At 57.8% G+C, this 13950-nt stretch overlaps 1 protein-coding gene across 2 annotated transcripts in view; it reads left to right on the top strand.

Moving 5' to 3' along the window:
- UNC5C (unc-5 netrin receptor C) overlaps window positions 1-13950 on the top strand; it is a 370789-nt gene that overhangs the window by 341594 nt on the left and 15245 nt on the right. For both annotated transcript variants that reach the window (XM_055139055.1, XM_055139054.1), the window contains 2 exons: window positions 549-782; window positions 13746-13895. In XM_055139055.1, the coding sequence (XP_054995030.1) occupies window positions 549-782; window positions 13746-13895 (384 nt within the window). The remainder of the gene's footprint in view (window positions 1-548; window positions 783-13745; window positions 13896-13950) is intronic.

Below are 13950 nucleotides of genomic sequence, written 5' to 3'. Positions count from 1 at the left end.
ACTTTTAGTGAAAAACATATGCTCTAATTTAACTGAACTAAAGCAGTTCTTTTGGATTAATAAGAAATTCAGAGCTCAGAAGGCTGAAGAAATAGCACAGCAGTGGGGCTCCTGCCTTGCATGCCTACGACCTAGGGTTAATCCTCAGCACTTCACATGGCCCGTGCGGAGTGATCCCTGAGCACCGCTGGGTATGGCCCCGAAATGAAAAGCAAGGAAAATTAGAGCCATAAATTATCCTCTGCAGTTCATAAACTCAGGCACACTGAAGTCTAAAGAAATGATTCGTGGATGTTCAGAACTGTAACGATCCCAGCAACGTAGGCTGTTAGGCTGAGAGAGTGTTGAGTCCCGGGCACCCGAGTAAAGCTCGCTACTCGTCTGAAGCCGGGGAACTAGAGCGACCGTGACCGTGGTGGGACAGAGGTGAGAGGAGCAGGAAGGGAACACGGGGCCTGAGGAGGGGCCTGCCGGGCCACCCAGCCCTCCTCCCCGCTGGCCGGAGGGGCCCCCTGTGGCCCAGCCTTGACCGTTGTCTCGCCCTGCAGGACGTGGTGGTGGTGGGGGAGGAGAACTTCACGACGCCCTGCTACGTGCAGCTGGACGCGGAGGCCTGCCACCTGCTCACGGAGGGCCTCGGCGCCTTCGCCCTGGTGGGCCAGGCCACCGCCAGGACGGCCGCCAAGCGCCTGAGGCTGGCCGTCTTCGGGCCTGTGTGCTGCTCCTCTCTGGAGTACAGCATCCGCGCGTACTGCCTGGACGACACCCAGGACGCCCTCAAGGTAAGCGCCCGCACCCGAGGCCCGCGTGCCCGCCGGAGCCGCCGGGCCTGTGGGCACACGCCCCTTCACGTGTGTCCGCCCGTCTGCCTGTGGCCTCGGAGGAGCACTCTGGCGAGGCGCAGTGTCTCTCTGAGGCTGTGCTGATAAATGGACTGTTTCCTTTGTCAGAGCCCCGTGGGCTACTTCTGTTTACCTTCCTTGATTCCTTTTAATGAAAAATTTAGAAGAAGAGGAAGAATTTGGCAGGGAGAGCCCGGGATGGTAAATAGTGTGCTTCGTGTTTATCTCGGCTGCGTTCTGCCCCCGCCGACATAACGGCACGCTATGTCCCTCCTGTGAGCTACTTCGTTTATATGCTTCCCCATTCATTTTACGAGGACTGTGAGGAGGAGAGTTAGCATCTGACAACAGGCTGCCGCTTTGCAGAATAAATGAGCTTAATTGCCGGTGCCATCAGTGCCATCCGTTTGACCCCATGGGAAGCTTCGGAGGGTCTCATGCCTGCTTTGAAGGGTTGGATGGAAGAGGAGGAATGGAAGGACCCAGGGACAGAATGTGTTAGGCCCCAAGGATGAGTCTGAGTTTCTACTGACCTTTGGGAGAGGGAAGCTTTTTGGGGCACTTTGGAGAAAATCTGAAGAGGCCCTAATGGACGAGGGGCGTAGGCTGCTCGCACAAAGGGAGGATAATCCGGATGTTTGGGTGGAAGGGGTGGTGTGAGGTGGCCCAGGGGGCAGTGCGTGTGGCTCTGTGTGGGCAGTCCTGACTCACCGGCCTCTGACAGACAGGGGCGGCACCGGTGATCGTGCCGCTCGGGAAGCAGCTGAGGTGAGTTCTGAATAATGGGGCGCTGGAGAGACGTGGGTCGAGGGAAGACATGTTGGGTATGCGTGTGAAGAACTTTATTCTAGAAAATAGTAGAAATAGATGCTTCTGGACACATGTGTGCAGGACAGTTCAAAAGAAGAGCTAAGGGTGACTGGTGTCATCTTCACAGACAGACAGCCCCCCGCCCCCGGCAGACGCCTGACTTGCCGCTACTCCCATCCTGCAGAGGTGCAGTCCCGGCACAGAAGGGGGCGAGGCCTCCCCGAGGCCCCCTGCCTGCAGCGTGGAGGAGGCCGGCCTGTGAGCGGGTGGTCTGAGCACAGGCAGAACTTTCCACACGGAGGCGGGTGCTTGGACGCGCCGGGTCCTAACCAGGGGCCACCTGGGCCGTGAGGCGGAAGGGCTGCTGAAAGGGACCCCGAGAGGGGTGGGTGCTGCGAGGGGGAGCAGAGCAGAGCACGCCCGGGGCGGGGGGAAGTCTCCAGAGAAGCAAGCAGTTTCCTCCCGGGGCTCTTGGCCAGAGCATCTGCTGCTGGAGACTGGGGCTGAAAGAGACTCTGTCAGGGGCCTGGGGCCGGGGTCATTCTTACAGTGACCAGTGAGGTTCTGTGATTTCCAGTCGCTGGTAACGGTTTCTTTGCTCGTGATTCCATCGCCCGGGACCATGACTGGTGTGCCCACATCCCTTCCCTAGGGACCCACCGCCGCCCACTCTCAAGCTCCCGTCCCCCAGCTGTGAGGGTCAGTCCTCTCTCACCCCCCCTTTGCTTGTGTCGCTCAGTCCCACTTGTGGGAATCATCCTGTACCTGCCCCTTTCTGCTTGTGATGATCAAGTCCGTGGGACTTCTGCTGTTTCATAAATAATAATGCGAACACACAGTACTATAAAGCTTAAGTTTGCTTGTTTTATATTCCTTGAAAGTGTGATTGTTCTAAGGCACCAGACAAGAGTAATCCTAGGCTTATTCTTCTCAGCGAAAACTATTTCTAAGAGATCCATGGGGTCTGATTAAGGCAGAACTTAAGAATTTAAAGAAAATTCACTGCAAAAAAATACAAGTATATCCTAGAAGAGGTAGATTATATTTAAAATATTTCATAGGCATATTTTTATTCTTCCACATAAACTATGTTGTTGCTGCTGTTCTTTTTAAATTTTTATTTGTCAAATCACCGTGAGATTCTGAGTCTCAGGAACCCTTAACCTCCCAATAGATACCGACAGCTCCATCATGCAAAAAAATGTTTCACATGAAAGTTTTCTGATTTCTTTAATTAGAGAAAGAAATGCAGGTGATCATTATTGAGAGCAATGGACAGAGAGATTCACGCAGTGAATACAGGCCCCCACAGTTCATTTCACAGGTTGCACTTCTCAGGCAGACACTGACACATTCTCAGTGTCTGGGACCCAGCCTGAATCAAGCATGACCAAGGGAGAAGGTTTCCCTACACCTTACGGACTTTCAACAGTGCAGAAGTCCCAAATCCTAGTTCCCAGCCGTCCGTCCCGCTTACTGAAGAGACAGTCACTCGTGCCCACACTTGAATTGGAACTCTAGGGCCTGTTCGCTCACAAAGCCTTACCTGGTTCTGCTTTCCCGGCACGCAGCCTACTAATACTGCCTCCCAACCCGTCCGTCTCTCTGCGTCCCCACCGGCCGTCACCGCTAAACGCTGTCCTCTGCCCACCCCTCCCAAAGGCCTCCCCCCCTCCCCCGTGGTCTCTCCCACACACGTGAGAACCAGGAGTTGAAGCAAAGGTTCGGTTGCTCTGTCTACTAGACAGGGGACAAGCTCATGGCCGCGGTGTCTGCACTGCAAACCATAGTGTCCCGAAGTAGAGAGAGTAAGAAGGAAGGAAGGGTCTGCCATGGCGGCAGGGGGGGAGGGGGATGCTGGGGGATGCACTTCAGCACCTGAGAGAAGAGTCATTTGCCTGCCACGTGGTGATGGGGTTTAAAAGTCTCTGACAAAAGCACTTGAAGCCCAGTGCTGTGATTGGCAGAGGCTGACTGCGTGCACTGTTCTTGGGTCTCTGTACATCCCCCGTCAGGTGCCCGCACCGTGCTGGGTATGGGAGACCATACGTGGACAAAGAAGCAGCAATCGTGATTTTTTTAAAAAAAAATTTTATTAGTGAATGACCGTGAGGTATAGTTACAGATTTACAAACTTTTGTGCTTGCATTTCAGTCATACAATGATCGAGTACCCATCCCTCCACCAGTGCCCATTCTCCACCCCAATGGTCCCAGCATCCCTCCCACCACCCCCACTACCCCACCCCGCCTCTGTGGCAGGGCATTCCCTTTGTTCTTTCTCTCCTTTGGGGTTGTAGTTTGCACTAGAGGCATCGTGTGGCCATTGTGTGTGATCTATAGTCTGCATTCCGTTCCCATCTCCCAACCCAAGCTGGTCCTGTAGATACCCTTTACCTGGAAAAACCCGAGTGCCCGAGAACAGATGACTGGTTAAAGAAACTTTGGTACATCTACACAGTGGAATACTATGCAGCTGTTAGAAAAGATGAAGTCATGAAATTTGCATATAAATGGATCAACATGGAAAGTATCATGTTAAGTGAAACGAGTCAGAAAGAGAGAGACAGACATAGAAAGGTCGCACTCATCTGTAGAATATAACGCAACAGAATGGGAGACAGCACCCAAGAGTAGTAGAGATAGGACCAGGAGGTCAGCCCCACAGCTTGGGAGCCGGCCTCACATGCTGGAGAGTCCGTGATTTTTGGTGAGAACCCCCTGCTGGTTTCCTGGGCCGCATCCATAGCCGGGGGCGCCTGCAACAGAGTCGACTCTGCTGACGATAGAGTCACACCGAGTCTGGATCCAGTGGGTCACTGGCGCTCCCCGCTGGGTTCACATCCCTGTACGCCCTGTTTGCTTCTGTTTCCTTCCAATGTCACAACTCGCCTGTGGTGTTTCACTCCGCAAGGTCCTGTCCCCGGCATGGGGTCAAGGCAGGTAACGCCCACAATGGGCTGGGGAGGGCAGAGCAGGGAGGGATGGGGCCCTGTCCCCGCACCAGGGACAGGAGAACAGGGCTGGGGAGGGCAGAGCAGGGAGGGATGGGGCCCTGTCCCCGCACCAGGGACAGGAGGGCAGGGCTGGGGAGGGCAGAGCAGGGAGGGATGGGGCCCTGTCCCCGCACCAGGGACAGGAGGGCAGGGCTGGGGAGGGCAGAGCAGGGAGGGATGGGGCCCTGTCCCCGCACCAGGTCAGGGAGGTCTGAGTCTGCTTACTGCCACTGCCAGCCCTGTGTCCTGAACTTGCTGGCTCCCATGGTCACTGGGCCCAGCTGGTCTCCAAGGCCCTCCGAAGTTTGAAGGAGATCCAAGTGATTAATTTTCCTGGCACCAGCTCGGCACTCGCTGACTTTCATTATCCCAAGGAGGGCGGCTGGATCAGCGCGTTTGGAAACACAGGGCCGCTGGTCTGGTCACAGAGACGCTGTGGCCTGGCAGGTGCTGGTTCGGGCGGTCACTCGGGCCAGGGCCCTGTGGGTGAGGAAGGTGTCCTGCTCCCCTGGCATGTCGCTCCAAACCCGTGACATTCTTGGGAACAGACTCTCCAAAAGGACTCAGTGTTTTGAAGGCGGCAAAGGAAACAAGAGAAACAGGGGTTTAGTTAGGCAGATAACGCTCTCCTCACCCCCCAGGTTAGGCCTGTAGTGCTGGCAGGTCTCCTGCCCTGCAGACACCCACTGCAGCCTGCACCCTTGGGCGCTGCTCTGGCCCGCAGCCCTGCCCAGGAATCCTGCGGGCTTACGCTCCTAAACATGCACCAATTTCTTGCTGTAGAAATTAAAAGAGAGAAACTAATAGAAAGGTCTAGAAATAGCACGTGGGGGCTGAGAGAGTGCAGGATAGGTTTCCCGCCCTGCGTGCAGCCAACTGGGCTGGGTTCCCGGCACCCCACACGGCCCAAGTGTGGGTGATCCCCGAGCTCAGAGCTGGGGACCAAGCCCCGGGGGCACAGCCGGGCGTGGCCTGGGGCCGGAGTGGAGTGAGATACAAAAGGCGTGTTCTGGGTGGAAAGAAGCTGGGGCGACGGGGTCTCTGAGCCAGTGCAGCCCCCCTCCCGCGCCAGCCAGGGTGCGGGAGAGAAGGCCTCTCTGCGCAAGCCCGTCTCCCCGACGCCCCCTCTCCGGGCGAGCCCGTCTCCCCGACGCCCCTCTCGGGCGAGCCCGTCTCCCGACGCCCCGTGACATTCCGCTTCGCGGGCGGGGGGCCCGGAGGGGCAGCTCAGACTCAGCCCCGCGTGGCGGCAGGTGCGGGGGCAGCAGGAGCAGCGGCCCGGCGGGAGGTGTTTGCACACGGCCCTGGGGCCAGCCCGGCTGCTGCTAGGCCGAGCTGAGCGGAGCCCCGGGTGGGCGGGGCACGGGTGGGCAGCAGGGACGGCCGGGGGGGGGGGGGGGGGGACTGCCGGCTGTCAGGTCCTGCGGGGCCAGCCTGCGGGCGAGGCCAGAGGCTGCGGGGCGGTGGGGGGATGGCGGGGGGAACAGCGGCAGGGGCGGGCTGCGGACACGGACACCGGGAGCGGGGCCTCCCCTGGGCTCTGCCGGCCCCGAGGTCGAGGTCGGGCTGGGCGGCAGCCTGGGTCCGAGAAGCCCCTCGCCCCTGCGTGGGGGGCCGGGCGCCCCTGGGCCAGGGGCTCTGCAGCCCGGCCCGGCCGTGAGGCGGCGCTCGCGGGGTGGGGGGGGGGGCGGCAGGGCTGGACCAGGCCTGGTGGGAGCCGCAGGCCAGGGCCACGGCCCCGCGCCCAGCCCTGGCCTGCGCCCCGCTGACCCGGCCCCACCCGGCCCCTCCACAGGTCCCTGGGCCCCAGGAGTGCTCCCGAGCACAGCTGAAACCCCGGAGCACCGGGCCTGCAGCTCAGACCCAGGAGAGGAAACGCCAGCCCGTCCCCCACCTGCAGGCCCGCTGGGGGGTTGGGGGCTCGGCTGGCCTGGCCGCTGCCCTGGGCCCTGCCCCAGGCCAGAGCTTGGGCTTCCCTGAGCACCGCGGGGCCCTCTGTGTCGGGGCTGCAGTCCCGTCCCTGACTGCTAGGGCTGCTCAGCACCCGCCCCGCCCCCCGAGGCCCCGCACCAGAGGCCCCGCCCCAGTGCCCCTCCCAGAGCACCTCTGTCCCCAGCGCCCCGCCCCCAGCGGCCCCGCCCCCAGCGGCCCCGCCCCAGAGGCCCCGCCCCCAGAGGGCCCGCCCCAGAGGCCCCACCCCCAGAGGCCCCGCCCCAGTGCCCCGCCCCCAGCGGCCCGTCCCCAGCGCCCCGCCCCCAGCTCCGACTCAGGCTGTCTGCGGGAATGGCCCCCTGCCCACAGCAGAGCAGCCGCGTGTGCGAGGGGGTCCCTGGGCAGGCCCTGGCTCTCCCCTGCCGCCCTGCCCGAGCCCGCTGAGTGGCCGTTCCTTTCTCTAGACAGGGGCCCGAGGGGGAGGCAGGGGAAGTGGGGACACTGAGGCCGGGCTGGTCCCCGTGGGTGGAGAGTCTGAAGGAGGACACAGCGGGCCCTCCTGGAGAGGAAGGGGTGCTGCTCCCAGGAGGGGGAGCTGGTGCCTCCAGGACTAGGGGTGGGGAGGAGGGGTGAGGCTGGGAGGGGTGATGCCAGGACTAGGGGTGAGGCTAGGAAGGGGTGAGGCTGGGAAGGGGTGAGGCAAGGATGGAGTGAGTCTGAAGGGGTGAGGTTGAGAGGGGTGAGGTTGGGCTGGAGTGAGTCTGGGAGGGGTGAGTCTAGGATTGGGTGAGACTGGCAGGGGTGAGGCTAGGATAGAGTCAGGTTGGGAGAGGGTGAGAACAGGACAGGGTGAGGCTGGGATGGGTTGAGGCTAGGAGAGGTGAGGCTGGAATGGGCTGAGGCTGGGAGGGGTGATATATAGGATGGGGTGAGCTGGGAGGAGTGTGGCTGAATGAAGCTGGGGTGGAGTGAGGCTAGGAGATGTGAGGCTGGGATGGGGTGAGGCTGGGGTGAGGCCAGGAAGGGTGAGGTGGGGAGGGGCAAGGCTGGGAGGGGTGAGGCTGGGAGGGGTGAGGCCGGGAGGGTTGAGGCCGGGAGGGTTGAGGCTGAGCTGGCGTGCGGGAGGAGGGGTGAGTGTGGGCCGGGACAGTTGAGGCTGAGCCTGGGGACCAGGCAGCGAGCAGTGGACAGGCACGGGGCAGAGCCAAGCCAGGCCCTGGTGAGCCCCTCAGCCTCGCCCCTGCTGCCCCGGGCCACTGGCACTGTGGGCCGCACAGCAGGAGGGTCAGGGCAGGGGGTGGGCACCTGCCGACCACGTCACAGGGCTGGACGGGCTGCGGCTGTCCAGGGCCGGCAGGGTGTGGACTTTGGCCGAGCAGTAGGCTGGTGGCCGCGCCGTCCTGGGCCTGCCAGCACCTGGGCGGAGCTGGGGGCCTCCCTGAGCACCTCACCCCTTCCTAGCCTCACCCCTCCCTTGACTCCTGGGGCCGGGCCGCCAGCAGGGCCTGTGCAGGGACCCCTGGGCCACTCCTGGGTCTGGGCTGCCCGGGAGGCACAGGCCACGGGCCACACCGTCCAGCCCAGCCGGCTCCGGGGCAGGCTCAGGAGGCCAGGCCGGCCCGGAGTCGGAGTGAGGGAGCGTCCATGGTGGGCGGGAGGAGCCTGGTGTCCCCTGGCGTGTCCAGCTGAGCCAGGGGCTCTCCAAGGTGCTGATCCTGCTGTGGGGTCCTCTCCAGGGCCCGGTGTTTTCCGCGAGTCTCCCCAACACTCGGGCCTTAGCTTGTCCGTACGCATCGGCGGGTGACGGGGCTTCCCGGCCTGCAGGAGGGGTGCGGACGGGCGGTGCTGGGGCGTCTCCCGCCAGGCAGGTTCCTTCCCAGTACCCCACAAACCCCCCTCAGCCCACCAGGGTGAACCCTGAGTGCAGAGCAGGGGCAAGCCAAACCCAGATAAAGCCGAGTATCAGGTCTTCACACGGAAACCTCTGAGTAAAACCCTGCGTGAGCTGTGCTATAGGCTATACTGCATCACTTACCCTGGGCCAGGACGAACAGCCCGGGTCCGAGTCTCGGGACTCTTGCTTCTGTCTTCTGACACGAAACTTCTGCGCGGTTTTAGGGTTTTCAGTTACCAAGAACTTGATTTTGTTCAGTGTTTCGATTCTGAAGTTCAATTTAGTTTATAATATCCCATATGCTTTGTGCCAAGGCCCGATAAATCAGTGTTTGTGTATACGATACTAAGTCCACCAGCAAAAGCCTAATTCCCTCCCTCACCTTTACAAACCGATAGACCCACCACCTTGCACTCCCTGCCTGGTAACTGAAGTCGCCGAAGAACTATTTTTATTTTGATTGTTATGTTTTTAAGAAACGCCGTGGTTTATGAAGTTGCTCTGTGAGATTGTTTCGGGTATTCAACGTTACAGCACCAATTCCATCGCCACCGTGACCTTCCCTCCGCCGTGTCCTCCGATCCCCACCCTGTCCAGGCCTGCCCCTTCCAAGTCACAGAACAATTTATTTTATATTGCTTGTCACAACCAAATGGCTAAGGGGGACTTTCAAGAAATAGCTCCGTAACAGAAAGTTTGTGGGCACTGCTCTCTCTCACAGTGGGGTTATTAAGGCCAGCGTGGCTGCCAGGGGCTGCCGGTGTTATTACTTTTGCTGAGTGCTTTCAGCTGACTCCTGTGTGAGTCCCCCGTCTAATTTCTTTGCTCCTACTGGACTGTCAGTGTTGTGAAACTGGGAGGTGTCGAGTACCACATTCTAGGAGCCGCAGCGTCCGTGGGACAGGGAAGGTTCTCTGCCGAGGCGGCCCCGGTGGTCTCAGCTTGAGTCCTCTGTGTCTGTGAGCTCCACGGGGCGGGGCATCTCTGCGGAGGTTAGTCCTGAAGCTGTGAGGCTGGCCCCTTTACACGGGGGCCGCTCTGGGTGCGGGGGTGGCTGCGGGCCCCGGGGAGGCTGCCAGACCCCCTCTGAGAGGACCCTGGGAACCTGGTGCGTGGGGGGCTCCTCACTCCGCGTCTCTTCAGAGGTCGCTGGTAAGCATCGGCTGTGGGGTGTGGGATTCCCCCCCCCCCAGGGAGGGCACAGAGTTTTCAGCCCAAGACTGAGGCACTGTGAGTTTCCTCTGCTTGGCCGGGCACCTCTCCCAGCGTTAGTCATGAAACTGTGTGTTTTAATTGTTTATTGATTTTTATTTCTTTTTCCCAGGAGTCCTTTCATGGAATGACTATAAAGACCTTTAATTTGCATGTTGGTTATTGTTTCCTTTATTCTGTTTCCTTGAAGTTGAGCCTTGTGGGTGTGATGGTATCAGTTGCTGCCTGTAAGGCTGGCAAAGATGCTCTTGTTGAATCCATCACTCGGGCTGATCTCTCCCGGGGCCCTTGGAGAAAGGCTGCTGGATTCAACGGTCTCCAAAGCCAAGTCACACCCCTCCAGTGAAATAAGGAGATATATCCCGGAACAACAACAGCAACAAAGATGACAGTAACGCTCTATAACGCTGTTTTTCTGAGATCAGACTTAACCTGATGTAGTGTTGCAGTGCTTCATAAATGGCCCGTTCACATAGATACATTATTTGTAGAGACACATCCGCAGTTCTCATACTTGGGTTTTTGACTGAATGAGATCGATGATTAGGTGTGCTCTGAGTGGGAAGCAGTGTTCCTCACCAGTGGAGGGCAGGGAAGATCCAGCTTCTCCCAGGTCTTCATCTTACTCCTGGTTAGTGAAGATGCAGTTTAAAAATAGGGGCAGATTGTGTTTGTCTCGCACCCGAGTTGTTAAGGGACACTTGGAACATTCCCTGAGATAAGAGCTAAAGAGGCCAGAGAGATAGCATAGTGGGTAGGACTCTCGCTTCTCACAGTGACCCCTTCCCAAGACACCACCAGGAGTGATCCCCGGTCACAGAGCCAGGGGTAAGCTCTGAGTGCCGCCAGGTATGGCCCAAACACCATAAAATAAAATAAAAATAAAATAAAATAAAATAAAAAGATCTGAGGCTAATCCTGCCTGTACCCCAAGAAACCAAGAGAAAACTCTCCACCATGTATTTTGAAGACAGAAAGAGCTGTCTCCAGCAGACGGCATGTGACGTGGGCTATTTCCTCCTGACTTCAAGTCCTGGCCAGTAAGCATCAGGGTTCTTCTCCAGTGACCCTCCTCACTGCTCGGGAAATGGGTAATGCTCCGTCCTCTGGGATCCGCTGGTGCTTATAGGCGCGGCTATACATTGTTGGGTACAATTACCTCCCAGATTACAATGCATCTTCTTCTAGACATCCCAGGGAGATAATTTGGACATAATGAAGATCTATAGTAATCAGATAATTACTATCGATTGCTCTTTAGACATCTTGATGAGGTAATTAGGGTGTACTGGAAAGGAGCTAGAACTGATTGATTGGCATGACTGTAATCTCCAAGATTTCTAATTATGTTTTTTTTTCTTCTAATGGCTTATAAACAAACATCATTTTAGCTTTAGGATTTGTCAGGTGCCAGGTTCACTGGGAACATCAGCTTCCTCTCGGATGCTAACGAGACGTGAGCATGATCAGCAGACGCTCATCACGCCTCCCCACTGAAGCAGAAGAGACAGCAATTAACCCGCACTCTTCCTGTCCGTGTCCTTCCACATGGCCGGTTCCCGTGGAGGGACAGAGTGTGAAGTGTGGTGGACGGGCGTCTGTGGGGCGCAGGGTGGGCTCGGTGAGACCCTGCGGGCGCTTGAGTGGCAGGCACACGGTGTCCCAGCATACGTATCCCAGCGGCCCACTGGTTGGTGGCCGGCTGTGGGCTGGGGCCGGGTCTCAGGCAGTCGCTCCTGTCACTCAGCATCGATGCTCTGGGCAGCTGGACCGGGCCAGTCTCTCGTCCCTGAACTCTTGCCATATCTAATTAAACACTAATTAGAGGCGTCGCTGCTGGAGTGCACATTCCACATTACCCTCCTACGACCCCCACCAGGCGGGTTCCTGGCGCCCGGTGCCCGGTGAGAATGGCGACCCCTCTCAGAGATGACGGTGAGAATGGCGACCCCTCTCAGAGATGACGGGTGCCCGGTGAGAATGGCGACCCCTCTCAGAGATGACGGGTGCCCGGTGAGAATGGCGACCCCTCTCAGAGATGACGGTGAGAATGGCGACCCCTCTCAGAGATGACGGTGAGAATGGCGACCCCTCTCAGAGATGACGGGTGCCCGGTGAGAATGGCGACCCCTCTCAGAGATGACGGGTGTGCCAGTGAGAATGGCGACCCCTCTCAGAGATGACGGGTGCCCGGTGAGAATGGCGACCCCTCTCAGAGATGACAGGTGCACAGAACATTAGAGCCACAGCTGGAAACGCGTTGTCCGCGCCTTCCCTGAGGTGCGGGGAGCCGGGCATGCACCAGGGTGCAGGGGCCTCTCTCCTGCGTACAGTGGGTATATCACCAGCGGGGGCCGCCTGGTCCCTGCGGTACCCTGTCTGCTCTGCCCCTCTGTGCTCGGAACCCGTGGGACACACTGAGAGGGCGCCTGTCCCGTCACTGGGCGGGACGCTTCCCGCTGGACTCTGAGCAGACAGGGAGACCCACCGTGGCCATCGGTAACCTGGCTTGTTGCTGTCTGGGTAACCGCAGCAGTGACCGGAGATGCTTCATTAAGTCGCATTAAGCGGCTTTAGGAGTGGGAGAATATACAGAATTCGTCTTGATGTTAAATCCTTGTATACATACAAGACCCGTTGGTCCTTCACAGTGCTTGAGAGGTGAGGTGTTCTCTTATGCATTGCCTTTATAGTTGTGGGGTTGCATCTCCCGGATTCGGGGGCAGGTGGTGCCAAAAACAAACCCAGAGCTTCAGCCTTTGAGCAACTTCCATAGCCTGAAGGTGTTATTTTTAAAAATAGTTGGAAATGCCCTTTAGTCCAGTGTTTGGTGTGGAGAAACCTCCCTAGCCAGGGTCAGCTTATTTCTTCTATGGGGCAGGACTCGATCATAGTTTGATGATTGCCACAGTCAGGGCCATGCAAAGGTTCTTGCAGGTGGATGATTCAGGAGAATTTTAATGACCTTAATTCTGTAGGTAATTAAATTATAAAGGGTTGTTTTTATGTTTGAAACATAATTTTTTGTTATTGGCTGGTTTTACTGAGTCCAAAATATGGGTTTGTTTTGTAAATATTTTTCACCTTCCCTAAATATTAACTGAAAAATATGCATGTTTCTGTATAACTCTACCTATTTTTCTTTCATCCGGGAGTCCTTCCACGTGAAGTTCTGGTTACTTCCCTGAGTAGGATCAGATATTCTACCTGGACGGAGGGATAATGCAGTGAATAAGGCACTTGCCTTGCATCTAGTTGACCCAAGTTCAATCCTCAGATACCCCCAGGAGTGATCTCTGAGCTCAGAGCCAAAACCCAAAATCATGAATCACGAATCACAAAATCCTGTTAATCACCGATTTTTTGGGCGGGCTCAGTAACCTCATTTTGTCCTTTCCCTGAGATCTTAGAAGTCTCTCTCGACTCGGCCCTCCTAACGATGTTGCACTGGGGGCTCTTCAGGGTCAGGGGAATGGGATCCAGCTTGTTACTGGCTTTAGCATATGAATACACCATGGGGAGCTTGCAAGGCTATCCCATGGGGGCAGGAAACTCTCAGAAGATTGCCAGTTTCTCCCAGAGGGAGAAGTAGGCTAAAGATATCGCTTCTGGGAGCTCGCTTTTAAGTCTCTGGATGTTGGCCGTTGATGGGATTACACACACCTGGGTTCCTCTGCCGGTACCTTCATGCGTGAGGCCTGTCCGAACATGTGGAGAGGGGCCTCGAGCATGGCTGCAGCTAGGTTCCGGTGGTCTAAAGCCGCTGGGACCTCTGCTTGGGGTGGGGAGGGAAGCTGGAGCCCATCCCCTCCGAGGGGCTGCTAGGAAGACAGCCAGGCGTGCGGACATGAGACTCTCAGAATATATTTGGGAAAACCCAAAATATAGAGCAAAAATATGAAGCTGTTCTGCTGTCCTACTGGGGACGTAGCCCGTGTGGGGTTACTGCGTGGTCAGGAGGACTCCGCCTCGCATGGATTCGGGGTCCCCCGGGGCATCACAGGAGCACCGCACTGTCCACTCCCTGACCTGGTCATTCTGTTTGCAAATGTCTCTGCAGGAGGTTCTGCAGCTGGAGAGACAGATGGGCGGGCAGCTCCTGGAGGAGCCGAAGGCTCTGCACTTCAAAGGCAGCGCCCACAACCTGCGCCTGTCCGTGCACGACCTCGCGCACTCCCACTGGAAGAGCAAGCTGCTCGCCAAGTACCAGGTAGGCGCCTCGCCGAGACTCGGGCCCTGCAGGACAGAAGAGCCCAAAGTATGGG

Source organism: Sorex araneus, chromosome 5 (genome assembly GCF_027595985.1).
Source record: "Sorex araneus isolate mSorAra2 chromosome 5, mSorAra2.pri, whole genome shotgun sequence".
NCBI classification, from domain to species: domain Eukaryota; kingdom Metazoa; phylum Chordata; class Mammalia; order Eulipotyphla; family Soricidae; genus Sorex; species Sorex araneus.
This window is presented reverse-complemented; position numbering and strand designations above follow the sequence as displayed.